The 14,530-nt window shown below is 52.8% G+C and overlaps 1 protein-coding gene across 1 annotated transcript; it reads left to right on the top strand.

Moving 5' to 3' along the window:
• Positions 1–4,674: 4,674 nt before the first annotated feature.
• LOC149404102 (uncharacterized) lies at positions 4,675–5,286 on the top strand. Its single transcript, XM_089607402.1, has 2 exons — positions 4,675–5,136; positions 5,200–5,286. Exons 1-2 carry the CDS (start codon positions 4,675–4,677, stop codon positions 5,284–5,286), a joined length of 549 nt encoding a protein of 182 aa, XP_089463528.1.
• The last annotated feature ends 9,244 nt before the right edge of the window (positions 5,287–14,530 follow it).

The following is a 14,530-nucleotide window of genomic DNA, read 5'->3' as shown; positions in this document are numbered from 1 at the left end:
CCCCAAGTTCGTCGCTCGGAAGGTGTCCCAGTGATGAACTTTTTGTTCTTCTAGTTGGGTGTTTGAGGAAAATATTTCCCATGTCCCGTCACCTGAGGAAAAATCTTTTTCACTCTTTTCTTTTTTTTTTTTTCAGGGGGCCGCGCGGCGCGCGCCCCGGACGGCGCGGCGCGGCGCGCGGTCTGTGCAGCGCGACCCGCGCGGCGCACGGCACGCCCCGTGCGTGGGGCTGGTTCGCCTTGCGCGGGGGAACTCCGACTTTTTGGAGTTTTTCCTCCGTTTTCGCTCCTTGTGGGAGTAGGATTTCGACTCCTACCCCCCTAGAAGTCTATAAATAGACCCCCCCTTCTCTTTATTCCTCACTTTATTTTTTCTCTCTTCTCTACGCTTGTTTTCTCTATTTTTACGCTTGCATTATGGGTGTCCCTCCCCTTTTATCAACTGAGAGTCCCGAGATTGATTTCTCTCTCTTGTTTCAGGGTTTTGAACATGCAGAGGATGATCTCTTCGCGGGATTAGGGGAAGTTCCTGATTGACACCACCAACAGCTAAGGGACGGCTTGGGATACCAAGCCCGACACGCTCGAGCCGTAGTGAGACCACTTGGTCTGGCCTTGGGTCTAACCACTCTGGGCTCCTAAATAGTTGTCCGAAAAACAGCGACAACAAATTCCAACAGCTACAATTTTTAGTCTCCTCTACGAGTACCCAAGAAACTCAGGGGGCTAACATGGATACATCATCCATAAATCATCCGCGTGACACTCTCATACGACTCAAAAAGGCAGCCTACTAGACTCACAAGTGACTTGCGCGCCGACAGGCATCACATCTGCGCATTGGATGCGAGTCCCAAGGCAATAGTCATACCCAAAATGCGACACGCATACCGATAGGTACCACACTCGCTGGGAACTGTGCCTACTCCAAGCCCATCCTGGCGCATGACACGTACGCCAACTGGTAGCGTACATACCGAAAAAGAGGCCCGTTCGCCGCCCAGCTCGTGCATTGATAGGCAGCGAGTCACCAATGGGTTTCAAATGGTGTCCACGGAAAACCTGACCACGCGATGTGGCACCAAACCGTGCAAATTGGTTACGCTAGACATAGTAAACCAAGACTCATACTACACGCATCAACAAAGTCCCGCGAATCAATTACGATAGACATAGTAAATCGAGAATATAAGATGCAAAATAAACCATAGAAGGTTAAATCAAAACAACCTGATGTCACGAAAACAATCCAACAGGAAAGGAAAAATGAGAAATATCCCAAAAAGCATCAAAGAAAGTGAGCGCTAAACAAGTGTGCGGAAAGTCAAAAGAAAACCAACTACTTGGAGCCGAAGTCAACCTGCTCCTCGTTGATCTCAGGCGGAAGAAAACGCAACCCATCGGTGGCATCTCCATCAGGGGGACAGTTCGTCGATTGGGCGGTCTCGATAGGCAGATCAGTGCGAGGACTATCTTTCTATGGCACGTCATCCAATGAAGGGAACATGCCGTCAAAGAAGTAGAAGGTAGTCCCACGAGATGCATTCTCCTTCACGGTCGCGTCGTGAACTCAGACCGCGGCAACATAACGAGCCTCCTCGAGAGCGACGTCCCAATGGTCCTCTAAGTCCGCCTTGTCCCGCAGGGCATCATCCCTCTCCTCGATGATGGCCTGCCTCTACACCAACAGTGACTCCCATTCTTTCTCCGCCTTGACACGAGAAATATAGCTTACCGATAGTCGAGTATGGACAATCTTAAGCTCTTCGTTCAGGCCTGAGAGCAGCACTTGAAGTTTCTTCGTCTCCTCCAAGAAGGTGACGGTCGACTGCTCTGCCTTCTCCCGAGACGCTTTCTCGGCCACTCAAAACGATCTCTCGACAGCTAGCTCCGTGTTTAGACAAGCCACCTCCTCACGGGCTGCTTCGACTCCTCCTCGAGTGCTTGAAACTCCTGGACAGGTCGGACCCCCGCTAGAGTAGCAACATGTTCGACCGCGGAACTCTCCATGTCGGTCTTCATGTTTCACATCCGTCGCAGCAAGTCCCGGAGAATGCGGTCACCCCGCTCCCGGCGTGCAAGTATCTGCAACAGTAGATGACACATGTGCGACTACAATGAGCATAGTAATGACGGTCATATACGGATCAAAGAGCAAGTCTTACCTTGCGGGCGTCACTGATCCCGTTCCAAAAATACTCCGTGTCTCTCTTCGTATAGAGATCCTTGAAGTCCTTCAGGGAGGATTCTGATATCCCTTGGGAACACTGATCCCTTAGCTCAGACGCCTCTGCTAGGAGCATCGAGTCTACGTCATCCCTCGCCGCCGACACGTGAGCGCGCTTCGAACGGGAAGGCGAGCTGAGCGTGACCAATGACGAGGGTCACTTGCTTGAAGAGTTTGCCTCGTTTTGAGTCCGCGTGGGCGACCTCTCATGGCGGGCTGTGATTCGAAAGCGGGTTACGGCAACGACATCAGTAGAAGGCTGCGCCATGGGCAATCTCATGCGTGAAGGCTCCCGAGCCATGGTAATAGTCACAAGAAACGTCAAACAGTCAAAACGAGATAATAAGCAAAGACAATAAGTGATGCGATAGCATGAAAATGTCCAATACCCCCTACATTGAGGGAAGGGGCAGAGGAGTCCCCCGCCTCAGACTCGAGGCCCGGTGGGATCTCGTCGCCAATTCGTCAACTACGAACCACCCCGTAGTCGCCATCAGGTCCAAGGACTCAAAGAGCGATCCTTGTCAACTCGAGTCCGAGAGCGCTCCAATCACGAGTGCAAGCTCGAACTTCTCGATGTCACAATCGGCCGTGAAATCAGCCACGGCCGGGAAATCGATGTCACATGCGGACTCAGACACCGACACTCAGGGGTACCGGTGCTTCGAGGATACCTTGGTGAGAATGGTGAGGCACTTGCGATGCTGGACCTTGTAGAAGCCTAGTTTCCCAGGGAAGCCATGAACGGACACAAGGTTTCGAATGTCGTCAGCGGTCATGGCCCTCTTCTTCGCTAGATAGAGCATCATGTGACACGCGGCTACCACGTGTTAAAATTATGGAGACATCTGGGACACGTGCACGTTCACTCGAACCAGAAGATCTTGGATCACGGGCTGGAAGGGTAGCCGCAGACCTTAGCGGAGACTCGCCTCATAAACGGCGGCATACCCTTTTCGTGGACGGGTCGGAAGATCGTCAGGTAAAGGTCGCGATAACGATATGGAATGCGGGATGTAGAATCGCTTCCTCAGGCTCCCGAAGCTGGCCAGTGAGAGTGAGCTCGGGATATCGATGTAGGAGCAGTCAACACCGTCACGAATCACCGACCTCTCAGCAGGAAAGGCCAAGGCTCGTTCCTCCTCTCGGGCGGTGTTATCGGCCCAACGAGATCCGACGACGCGATCGGCCTTTTGGGCGGCTGGACAAGCTCGCCTGGCCAATGGCCGGCCCAATTCCCTCGGCCATTGGCCGGCCCAGGCCTTTCACTCGGCCAATGGCCGATCAACGCTCACCCGGCCAATGGCCGACCCAGGTTAACTCGGCCATTGGCCGGCCCAAGCAGTTCACTCGGCCAATGGCCAAGTGAATCTCGTCCGGCCCAAGTGCTTCACTCGATCGAGGGCCGAGTGAGTTTCGTCCGGCCCCAGCAGTTCACTCGGCCAATGGCCAAGTGAATCTCATCCGGCCTAAGCTCTCACTCGGCCGAGGGCCGAGTCAACCTCATCCGGGACAAGCATTTCACTCGGCCAATGGTCGAGTGAACCTCACCCGGCCCAAGCATTTCACTCGGCCAATGGCCGAGTGAACCTCATCCGGCCCAAGCTTCTCGCTCGGCCATTGGCCGATCAAGTCTCATTCGGCCAATGGCCGACTCAACTTCACTCGGCCAAGGGGGTTTCAAAACGTCCCTTGGTCGCCTATAAATACGAGGCTCGACCCCTCGAGATAGGTAATCCGATCTTGAGTACTGAAACGTTGCTGAATTCGTAACTCACTCGTTTCTCTCAAGTCTCGGCTCTCTAAACACCTAACCTCTCCACCTCAATGCTACTAATGTTGAGCGTCGGAGAGGTAAACAGAGGCACCCCATCTGTTTCCCCTTTGTAGCTCACACTCTATTTTTCCACTTTTCAGGTGTAAAGATGAGACGAGCATCAACAACAGCTAAGGGACGGCTTGGGATACCAAGTCCGACACGCTTGAGCTCGAATGCGATTCCTAGGATACATGGTGAGCCGCTGCGGGATCGAAGCTAATCCCGAGAAGATTAAGGCAATCTTAGAGATGAGGTCGCCGCAAAAAGTCAAAGAAGTGCAGTGTCTAACAGGAAGAATCGCCGCCTTGACGCGATTTATCTCCAAAGCCACCAACAGGTGCCAGCCATTTTTCAAAGCATTGAAGAAAACCGACGGGTTCGTGTGGACGAAGGAGTGTGAGGAGGCATTCCGCGAAATGAAAACCTACTTTAGCTCTCCTCTGTTCCTTGCGAAGCCAAACGACGATGAAACCTTGTATGTCTACCTCGCGGTTTCCAATAGGGCAGTGAGCGCGGTTCTAGTGCGCGAAGAAAACAAGGTGCAATGGCCGGTGTATTACGTAAGCAAGGCGCTCCTCGACGCCGATACTCGATACCCGGAAATCGAGAGATTGTCCCTCGCCCTTGTCATGAGCGCGAGAAAACTTCACCCTTACTTCCAAGCGTATCCAATCGTGGTGCGCACGGAACATCCCATCGAGAAGGCCTTACATAAAGGGACCTCGTCCCGGATGGCCATATGGTCCCAAGAGCTGGGCGAGTACGAGGTCGTGTTTCAACCGAGAACTTTTATGAAAGGCCAGGCCCTCGCCGACTTTGTGGCCGAATTCACCAATGCACCATCAACAGACAATGGCAGCGAAGACAACGAGAACGAGGAAGACAAGGAGAACGACAGCAATGGGTCGTCGAAGAAAAGGACCGTTGACCCGATAGGGCCGGTCTGGGACTTACATGTAGATGGCGCATTGAACGCCCGGGGGGTTGGCGCCGGTGTCGTACTCACGAATTTCGATAGGGAAAAACTAAGATACGCCCCGCGATTCGAGTTCAAGGCCTCCAACAATGAGGCAGAGTACGAAGCTCTGATCGTGTGCTTGGAGTTGGCGAACAAGCTAGGAGTCCAAATCCTACGCATCCACTGTGACTCGCAGTTGATTGTGAACCAAGTTAAAGGCGACTATACAGCCAAGGAGCCGAACATGGTCGCATATCTGTCGAAGACTCAGAAAAATCTATAGGCCCTGTCATGGTTCGAGATAGTCCAGGTTCCCCGAAAGGCGAACATTAACGCCGGCGCCCTGGCGCGCCTTGCGTCAGCGATAGACGAAGAGGGAGAAGGCAGCATCCCAATAGAAGTACTAACTAGGCCATACGTCTCGAGAGGCGACATAGGGGTGGTCGACGAAACTCCGCCCCCTTCATGGATGACGCCGCTGCACAATCTTTGGCCCTGAAGCTGCTAAGGCTCGGGTACTTTTGGCCCACCTTGAAAAAGGATTCCCACGAATGGGCCAAAAGGTGCGACAAATGCCAAAGGTTTGCCCACGTCCCACGCCACGCGCCGGCCCCACTGTGCCTGATCGTCGTACCCCGACCCTTCGCGAAGTAGGGAATCGACCTCATCGGTGAACTACCCTCGGCCCCGAGACATTACAAGCATGCGATCGTGGCTATCGATTACTTCACAAAATGGGTAGAGGTCGAACCTCTAGCAATGATCACGGAGGCGAACACGACTCACTTCATCTGGAAGAACATCGTCTGCCGCTTCGGAATCCCCGCATCGATTGTGACCGACAACGGAAAGCAATTCGATAATGCGCGCATCCGGGACATATGTGAGCAGTTGGGAATCAGTAAGACTTTCTCCTCTCCCCGCCATCCTCAAGCCAACGGTCAAGTCGAGGCGGTTAACAAGACAATCAAAGAAAAGCTGAAGAAGAAGCTGGAAGAGAGAAAGGGGGCTTGGGCCGAAGAGCTCCCCATGGTCCTCTGGGCGTACCGAACCACCGCGCGGAACGCAACCGGGAAAACCCCTTTCTCACTTGCATTCGGCATCGAGGCCCTGGTACCCGTCGAAACCAAGTTGCCAACCTTTCGCATCGACGAGTACGAAGAAGCTGCCAACAACGAAGCAATTAGGCTCGAGCTGGACCTCATAGACGAGAAGAGGGCGGACGCACTCACTCGCCTTGCCGTACAAAAGAGGAAGGTCGAGTAGTACTACAATTCCAAGGTCAAGCTGCGGAAATTCTCCGACGGGAGCCTCGTCCTCAGAAGGGTGTTCTAAAACACAAAAGTGCAGGGAGCGGGAGTCTTGGGCCCCACTTGGGAAGGCCCGTATCGCGTACGCCGAGCCATACATAACGGCAAGTACGAGCTCGAGAACCTAGAAGGACTCGTGTTCACTCACTCGTGGAACGCAAAACATCTGCGGCAATACTACCAATAGAAGCCCGCTCCCGATTTCTTTATGTTTAATTGTTTTCATCTTATTTCCGGTTTTAGTGAAAGACAAGTTTAAGTATAAGCAAGGCCCACGGTTTGGGAATGTAATTTTTAACTATTTTGACATGGTAATCGGATTACATTTTGCCTCGAAACCTTTATCCTATAGTGTTATAATTTCTAGTCTCCTCTACGAGTACACAAGAAACTCGGGGGGCTAACAAGTAACAGGTAACAGGAAACCATTTTTCGCGCGACGCCCTCGCACGATTCAACGCTTCACGCACAAAAAGGTAGCGAAACGTCAACGGGTCGGATCCGTGCACCGGACTTCTGACCCTACAAATCTTTCACGCGACGCTCTCGCACGATTCCATGCCTCGCACGCCGATAGGTAGCGGGGCGTCGACTGATCGCGTCCGCGCACCGGACCGTTGATCTTGGCAGCCAAAACGCAAAACGTGATACGCGTACCGACATGTATCGCACCCGCTAGGAACTGCGCTCGCCTCGAGCCCGTTCTGGCACACAACACGCACGCCGACAGGTAGCGTATGTTGTCGGTCGTTTTTGGAAAACCTGGAACGCCGAGAAGACGCGCCGCTCTAAGGACCGATGGTCAGGCCGGAGGTCCTGAAGAGTGGCAAGCCTTCCGTCATGAGTCGACTAGCAAGTCCTCGTGCCAAACTCTCGGCTCCTCAAGTCGAGCCTCGCTGCTTGAGTTGAGTCATTCTCCTCGAGTCGTTCTCCTCGAGTCGAGCCTCGAGTAGTTCTCCTCGAGTCGAGCCTCGGGTCGCTCCTCGAGTCGAGCCTCAGGTCGCTCCTCGAGTCGAGCCTCGAGTCCTTCTCCTCGAGTCGAGCCTCGAATCGTCCTCCTCGGGTCGAGCCTAGAGTCACTCTCGTCGAGTTGAGCCTTGCTCATCGAGTCGAGTCACCCTCCTCAAGTAGAAATCTTCATATTTCGCGTGACAAGCGTGATATCCGAAGACCACAAGAGTCCGATAAGACAGGCCGTTCACCACGCGCCCCTCAAGGAAACCGCACGCGCAGCAAGCCGCGCCAGCCAGCCACGCACAGCAAGCCACGCGCCGCGCCAATCAGGCCGCGCGCCATGCCAATCAGGCCGCACGCCGCGCCTGGCAGGCCGCACGCCGTGCCAAGACACGCCCGCCTCGCACGCTACATGCGCCGCGCATCCCACGCTGCGCCCGGTGTCCTGCGTGCCGCGCGCCCTGTGCCGCACGCCGCACACCGCGCGTTGTGCACCGCGCTTTGCGCGTCACGCATGTTGCGCGCCTCCTTTTGATGATGCGAGCACCACTAGTCCCACATGGATGAAAGAGGACCCTCCTATGGCCCTCAAACACCTATAAAATACCTCCTCTCACTGAGGGGGAAGCCATCCCATCTTCTCCAATCAATACGCTCGAATTCTTGCTCTCCTCTGCTTCTTTTGATGCCAACTTTGGCCTGAAGCACTCCCACAAGTCTCTCTCGTTTTCAGAGGTTCTGAAGCACTCTCGGGGACTCTCAGACGTCGCTCCCTCTGATCGAACACCCTCCAGTGCCCAGGCACGCTCCAAGGGTTCTCAACTAGAGTCCCTTAACGCGTCTAACACGCTAGACGCGTACACGATCTCCGAAGTTCTGAGACGTCGCCGAGGACTCCTCCGCGCACCATATCCTTCGTCGAGTACGCTTCTCCGTCAAGGCTCCGCGCCTCACGCTACGTCACACACGCCCTGAACTACGTTCTCACCTTATCCCACACACGGGTACGTAGGCAGCCTATACACAAAAGGCGCGGTCACTCCTCATCCTCACCCCTTTCCTCCTCAGAGAGGTGGGTTGATCGGAGAGAACCTAGCTCGAGACTTTTGAGTTCACACTTTTGGCCCGGGTGCGATCACTTGGTCCGTCCTTGGATCGAACCGCCCGAGGTATTCAATCGTTGTTCATTTTCATGGGACAACAGCGTACGTGCCGAAAGATGGGCGCGACAGCCGTCCAGCTCGCACGCGCCGATAGGCAGCGAGTCACAAATGAACGGCAAAGACTCGCATCCGCCCGGTGAAATTGGTCTATCTAGCATCCGTGGAAAACCTTGCCGCCAAGTGTGGCACTAATCCGTGCAAACCGGTTACGCTAGATATAGTAAACCGGGGGTCGTAAGACACGCACTAGTCGGATTGCGCGAATCGATTACGCTAAGCATAGTAAATCGAGAAAATAAGGCGCATGATAACCTGGAAAAAGCTTTAGCTGAAACAAGCAATGTTGCATAAACAACCCAACGGAAAGAAAAGGAAATACGACAAATATCCAACAAAAGAAAATATAGCAAATATCTGAAAGGAAAAACAAGGCAAGCGCTAAACAAGTACGCGGGAAACCAAAATAAAGCATACTACTCGGAACCGAAGTCGATCTGCTCCTCATCGTTCTGGGGGAAAGGGGCGCCCGACCCATCAGTGGCCTCCCCGTCGAGCGGGCGGTTCAACGATTGAGCAGCCTCCGCAGAAACCTGGGGACGCGGGTCATCCACCTGTGACGCATCATCCAGAGGAGGAAAGATGGCATCAAAGAAGGGAAAGGTGGTCCTGCGAGACGCGTTCTCCTTCGCGGTCGCGTCTCGAACCCGTATGGCCGCCGCGTAACGAGCCTCTTCCAACGCAAGGTCCCAATCATCCTCTAGGTCAACCTTTGATCGCACGGCATCGTCCTTCTCTTCGATGAGGGTCTGCATCTCCACTAGCAAAGAATCCCTCTCCCTCTTCGCCTTGACGCGGGTGATCTCGCTCGCCGATAGTCGAGCATGAACGATCTTCAGCTCCTCGTCCCAGCTTGAGAGCGCCACTTGAAGTTTCTTCATCTCCCCCAAGAAAGTGTCGGCCGCTTGCTCCGCCTTCTCCCGAGACGCTTGTGTGGCCACACGCAGTGATCTCTCGGCCGTCAATTCCTCACCGGTTCGCTTCGACTCCTCCTCGAGCGCCTGAAACTCTCGGGTAGTCCGACCCCTACTAGAGCGGCAGCATGGTCGGCCGCCGTGCTTTCCATGTCCCTCTTCATGATCTGTATTCGCCGCAACATGTCTTAGAGAATGCGGTCGCCTCGTTCTTGACGCGCGAGCATCTGCGAGAGAGGGTGGTTTACGTACAATTAGAATAAGTATAATGGCTGCATGTAAGTCAAACGAGCAGGTCATACCTTTCGAGCGTCGCTGACCCCGTTTTGGAAGTACTCGAGGTCGCTCGTCGTCAGGAGGCCCTTAAAATCTCGCTTGAAGGTTTCAAGGATTCCCTGGGAACATTGGCCTCTCAGCTCTGCTACCTCCGCTAGGAGCATCGAATGCATGCCGTCTGGCGCTGCCGATGTATGAGCACGCTTATGGCCGGAGGGTGAACCGAGGGAGATCAACGACGACGGTCGCTTATTCAAAGAGATCGCCTCGTTCCTCGCCCGCACTGGTGATCCCCCGTGACGAGCCTCAACTCGGGAACGAGCCGCGGCCACAGCTTTGGCAGTAGGTTATACCCTTGGCACCCGCGCACGCGAACGATCCCGGACCATGGTATCTACCGAAAAATAAAAGAAAGGACGTCAATTGGTTAGAACATAACAATAAGCGTAAACAATAGAAAGCTGCGATAGCACAAAAGTATATATATGGTTAGTACCCCCCACGTCGGAGAGGGGAGCAGACGAACCCCCCGCCTCAGACTCGGGGTCCTCCACGACCTCTACGCCAAGGCTAGGGCGTCGGGGGGCTTCAGCGCCAGGCACGAACCATCCGGTAGTCGCCATGAGATCCGGGGATTCAAAGAGCGACCCTTGTCGCTTCGAGTCCGGAACAGCTCCAATCACAAGCGCGAGTTTAGAGCTCTTAGTGCCGCGGTCGCCCGGGAAGTCGGTCGCAGGACCAAAAATAAGAGGCGCCGCCCAAAATGGCGGATTCGGACACCAACACCCAAGGGTAGCGGTGTTTGGAAGATAGCTTGGTGAGTATGGGGAAGCTCTTGCGATGTTGGACCTTGTAGAAGCCAGGTTTCCCAGGGACGTTGTAGACGGACACATGATTCCTGATATCGTCGGCCGTCACGGCTCGGCCCTTCTCTTGGTGAAGAATCATGTGGCACGCCGCCACCACACGGTAGAAAGATGGAGACATCTGCGACGCGTGGACTTTCAGTCGAACCAAAAGATCTTGGATCACGGGTTAGGAAGGCAGCCGTAACCCCCTCGGAGACTCGCCTCGTGGATAGCGGCGTATCATCATGTGAAAGGGAGCTCGGGAAGTCGACTCCAGAGAAGTCAAAGTGCCTCGAATCGCCGATTCACCGATAAGGAATGATGAGGCGTGTTCCTCCTCTCGGGCGGTCAAAGTACGCACTTCGGCCGCCTACGAATGAGGTAGAAGAGACTCGCCTGAACCTTCCGGGTTCGCTAAGTCTTCAAGGTCGGTTGAAGAGTTCACGGCATGAATCCTCGAATCGGCGAGATCATCGTTTCGGCGCGCGCCCGGGCCGGCGAGGCGGGCTGCCGGGTGGTCCTCCACGCCAACACTCGGTCCGGCCGGTTGTGCTTCCTCGCCCACGCCTGGGCCCGCCTGGGTACGCCAACACCCGGTCCGGCCAGTTGTGCTTCCTCGCCCGCGCCCGGGCCGACCGGGCCCCTCGCGCGCTCCCTGCCCAGTGGGCCCATCCGGGCCTCTTCCATCGGCGCCCAACGCAAGTGGGCCGGCCTTACCAGGCCCCGGCCCGATGGCGCCCGCCCGATGGCGTGCTCCCCCGGCCCGGTGACGCGCTCCTCCGGCCCAACAATGCCGCCCGGCCCATGATTGGGCGGGCTGTCCTCACACGGCCCAGGCCCGCCAAACATTAGGGTTTGGGCGGGCAACACCTCAGCCGCCACCCATGGGCCGGAGCCTCCCAGCTGTCATAGCCCCTCGTCCGACACCGGCGCCTCGTCCCCGGTGTGCTCCCGGCCTGGCGTGGCCCTGCCTGACGCGTGTGGCCCCTTAGCGTCGCCGGCGCCCGGCCAAGCAGCCCCCGCTGCCTGGGGCGTGGCCTCCCCTGCGTCCCGACCGGCATCACCCGGGGCCTGCACGCTTCCCCCATGGCCCGCATCGTCCCCAACGTGCTCCCGGCCCGGCGCGGCCCCGCCTGGCGTAGACAGCCCCCCAGCGCTGCCAGCGCGCGCCCAGACGGCCTCGTCAGTGCACGTCCCAGCCGAGTCTGTAGCGCGCGGCCAGCCGAGGCACTCATGGGTGCATCACCTCGACCGATAGACGCCCTTCCCGATCGTGCAGTCCTTCCCCGGCACGCGTCTCGCCTGGCACCGACCCTGCATTGCCTGGGGTCTACTCGGCCGGCCTAGGTAGCGCTTTGGCGTGGCCGGCCGCCGGATGGACGTCCTCACCTGTCAACCACGCGTCCACAGAGGAAAAATCATTGTCGCCCGAGCCCATCGTCGCCCGGCCGGAGAAATCCAAGCCCAAATTCGAAAGGAATTGATGATCAATGTGAGGCGGTGAAAATTGATCCAAGATGTCGTCTAAGGTTTCATGCGAATTGTCAAGGAAAAAAGTGAAAACATCCTCAGGGGGCCCACGTGCCGATAGGTGATTGGGGACCCCATGAGCACGTGTAACAAGAAAGGACGTCGGAAAAGCGAATAAAATAAAGTTAAAAAAGAAAGGCTTACTAATTCAACACAAGGTGGTCCGACGAGACGACGAAGGGCGGAGCTGTTGGAATTGATCTAGGGTTTAAGAAAAAGTTTAACACTTCGCAAAGCGGCAGAATTTTAAAAATTTTCTTTTCAAGTAAAACGGTTTTTACTAACCTAGACAAAGAGCAAGTACATATAAATCAAAACTATTATGAGCATAGAAGTTTACTAACCTTTCTTGAAGCTTGAACTTTGAGAAGCTTTTGGAAAGTTGCAACGCTCGTCTCCCTCGCAGCACGTCTCTCTTTCTTTCCTCGGCAACTCGAGCAACCACGATAGTTTCTATCACTAAATCACTCGAAATAAAAGGAATCAGTGAGTGGGCACTTTTAAACACTACGACTTAAGAACGATTCTTGAAGTCGCAGAGCTAAACTCTAGGTCAAATGAGGACCTAGGTGCCAAAACAATAAAACGAAATTGACTAGAGAGAGAGAGAGAGGATCGGCCACAATGTCTAGAGAGAGAGTCTCTCAATCTCTAACTTGTGTGGAATGAATGAAATGAGAGGAATGAGGTGGGGTATTTATAGGAGTAGGGTTGGCCTTGGAAAGAAGTAGTTTCCTCTTATTTTCCAAGCCTTTATGAGCAATCTTTTACTACCCATTCCCATCCAAATATGCGCCCATCTCATTCAAATCCCCAAGGGATTAGTTTCCTCTTTTGTTTCCCTTCTTGGTTGCCTTGGCCGATTCCTTTGTTTCCTCATAGAGGAAATTTGTTTCCTCTTTTTCTTTTGGCAAGTATCTTGATACATTTATGCACAAAATATTCTCTTTCTCTTGGGTATTTGGGGGCCCATTTCTCACCTAGAAGGAGCTTCTAGAAGCTTCTTCAGTTGTTCATGACAACATGAGAAAGGCCCATTAAGAATTTTCAATAAAATTCTTATGAAATGAAATTAATCCACAAGGCCCAATAAGACTAACATTGGCCGAGTGAAACATGTCATTAAATGACCTTGTCAAAAAAATTTATTGACATTCATTTAATCCTATGTCTCAAAAGACAAAAATACCCTTTTGACTATTTTCGTTCTTGTTTTGACTTAGCTTCCAGTTTAACTATTCCTAATCGATGTGATTCGTGACAGTGACCTCATGGATCCAAATGAACAAAGCTTGAGCTAAAATACTTGGACTCAAAAGTTCACAAACCTTTTCCAAGTTTAGCTTAATGTCAACTGACTCCACTAAAGAGTTGACACTGAAAATCTCTCGGTTCAAATGAATTTATTTTCTACTCAAGAATTCAACCTAATTGTAATGAGTGGATCCACAGAATATTATCAGTGTTTACCCTTCATGAATATCATCAGCTAATCGGGATTTACAAAATTACCATTTTACCCTTCTAGCTGTTATTTCCTCCAGTCCTTTGTCGCTTGTGAATAAGTTAGAAACAATGTATTGACGAGGAGCTAACATGTCACATTGTTTCATCCAAAAGAGTCAGGACTCAATTTGGACACTGGCCAGTTCATTTATTCACACTCCAAGGAAAAAAGCATGAGGTGATATACATTGCATTTCAGCAATCTTGTACTTGAATTCCATATCTATGAGAACTTTACAAACTTACTCATGACATACTCACAACTTAGTACTTCACCAATAGGCCTTGTTCGGAGTCACATGATGAGTCCGAACTCTGACTTTCTCAAATGAGAATACTAAGGTGTGAAATGGCATGTCTCATTTCAGGATTAAGGTAAGCACGATGCAATTCATACGTAGTGACTTCGAGATATAAGAGGTTAAATGGTTTGTTCTTATCTTGTCTCTAGAAGTGCACTGGTCAATTCAGTACATTCGGAAGATACCTAGAAGAACTATAGAGTCTCTAACTCTCAATGCCTCATAACCAGACATCATAGATTCTTCTAACAATCGTACTGAGGTCAATAGTCCTTTGACCCTTAGATTGCGAATATATTGTTTTAAGCCAACTTCGAAGAGTTTGTTCATGCAAATCTACATTTGTCTCTTCGTAAGTTGTTAAGTTTGTTTATGGACAAAAAGACTAAGGTTTTTTCATAAAGCTTCAGACAAGGGATATTGAATGAACGTTTCAACTTTTTTATTAATGAATAAGCAATTACAAGCAAGAGTCTTCATGAGACTTTATTACATCAAATGTAAAATATAAAGATTACAACTCTTCTTCTGGGCACCATTGACAACAAACTCCAACTTGACTCAAAGAAGATGTGTGTAGTCCTTCATGCCTAATCCCTCTCGATGTTGGTCGAAGACCTTGTTCGCTAGGGCCTTTGTGAATGGATCTGCTAGGTTGTCCACCGTT

The sequence above is a fragment of the Urtica dioica genome, chromosome 2 (assembly GCF_054948205.1).
Source record: "Urtica dioica subsp. dioica isolate 48M chromosome 2, U.dioica_male_clone48M_v1_H2, whole genome shotgun sequence".
Taxonomy (NCBI): Eukaryota; Viridiplantae; Streptophyta; class Magnoliopsida; order Rosales; family Urticaceae; genus Urtica; species Urtica dioica.
This window is presented reverse-complemented; position numbering and strand designations above follow the sequence as displayed.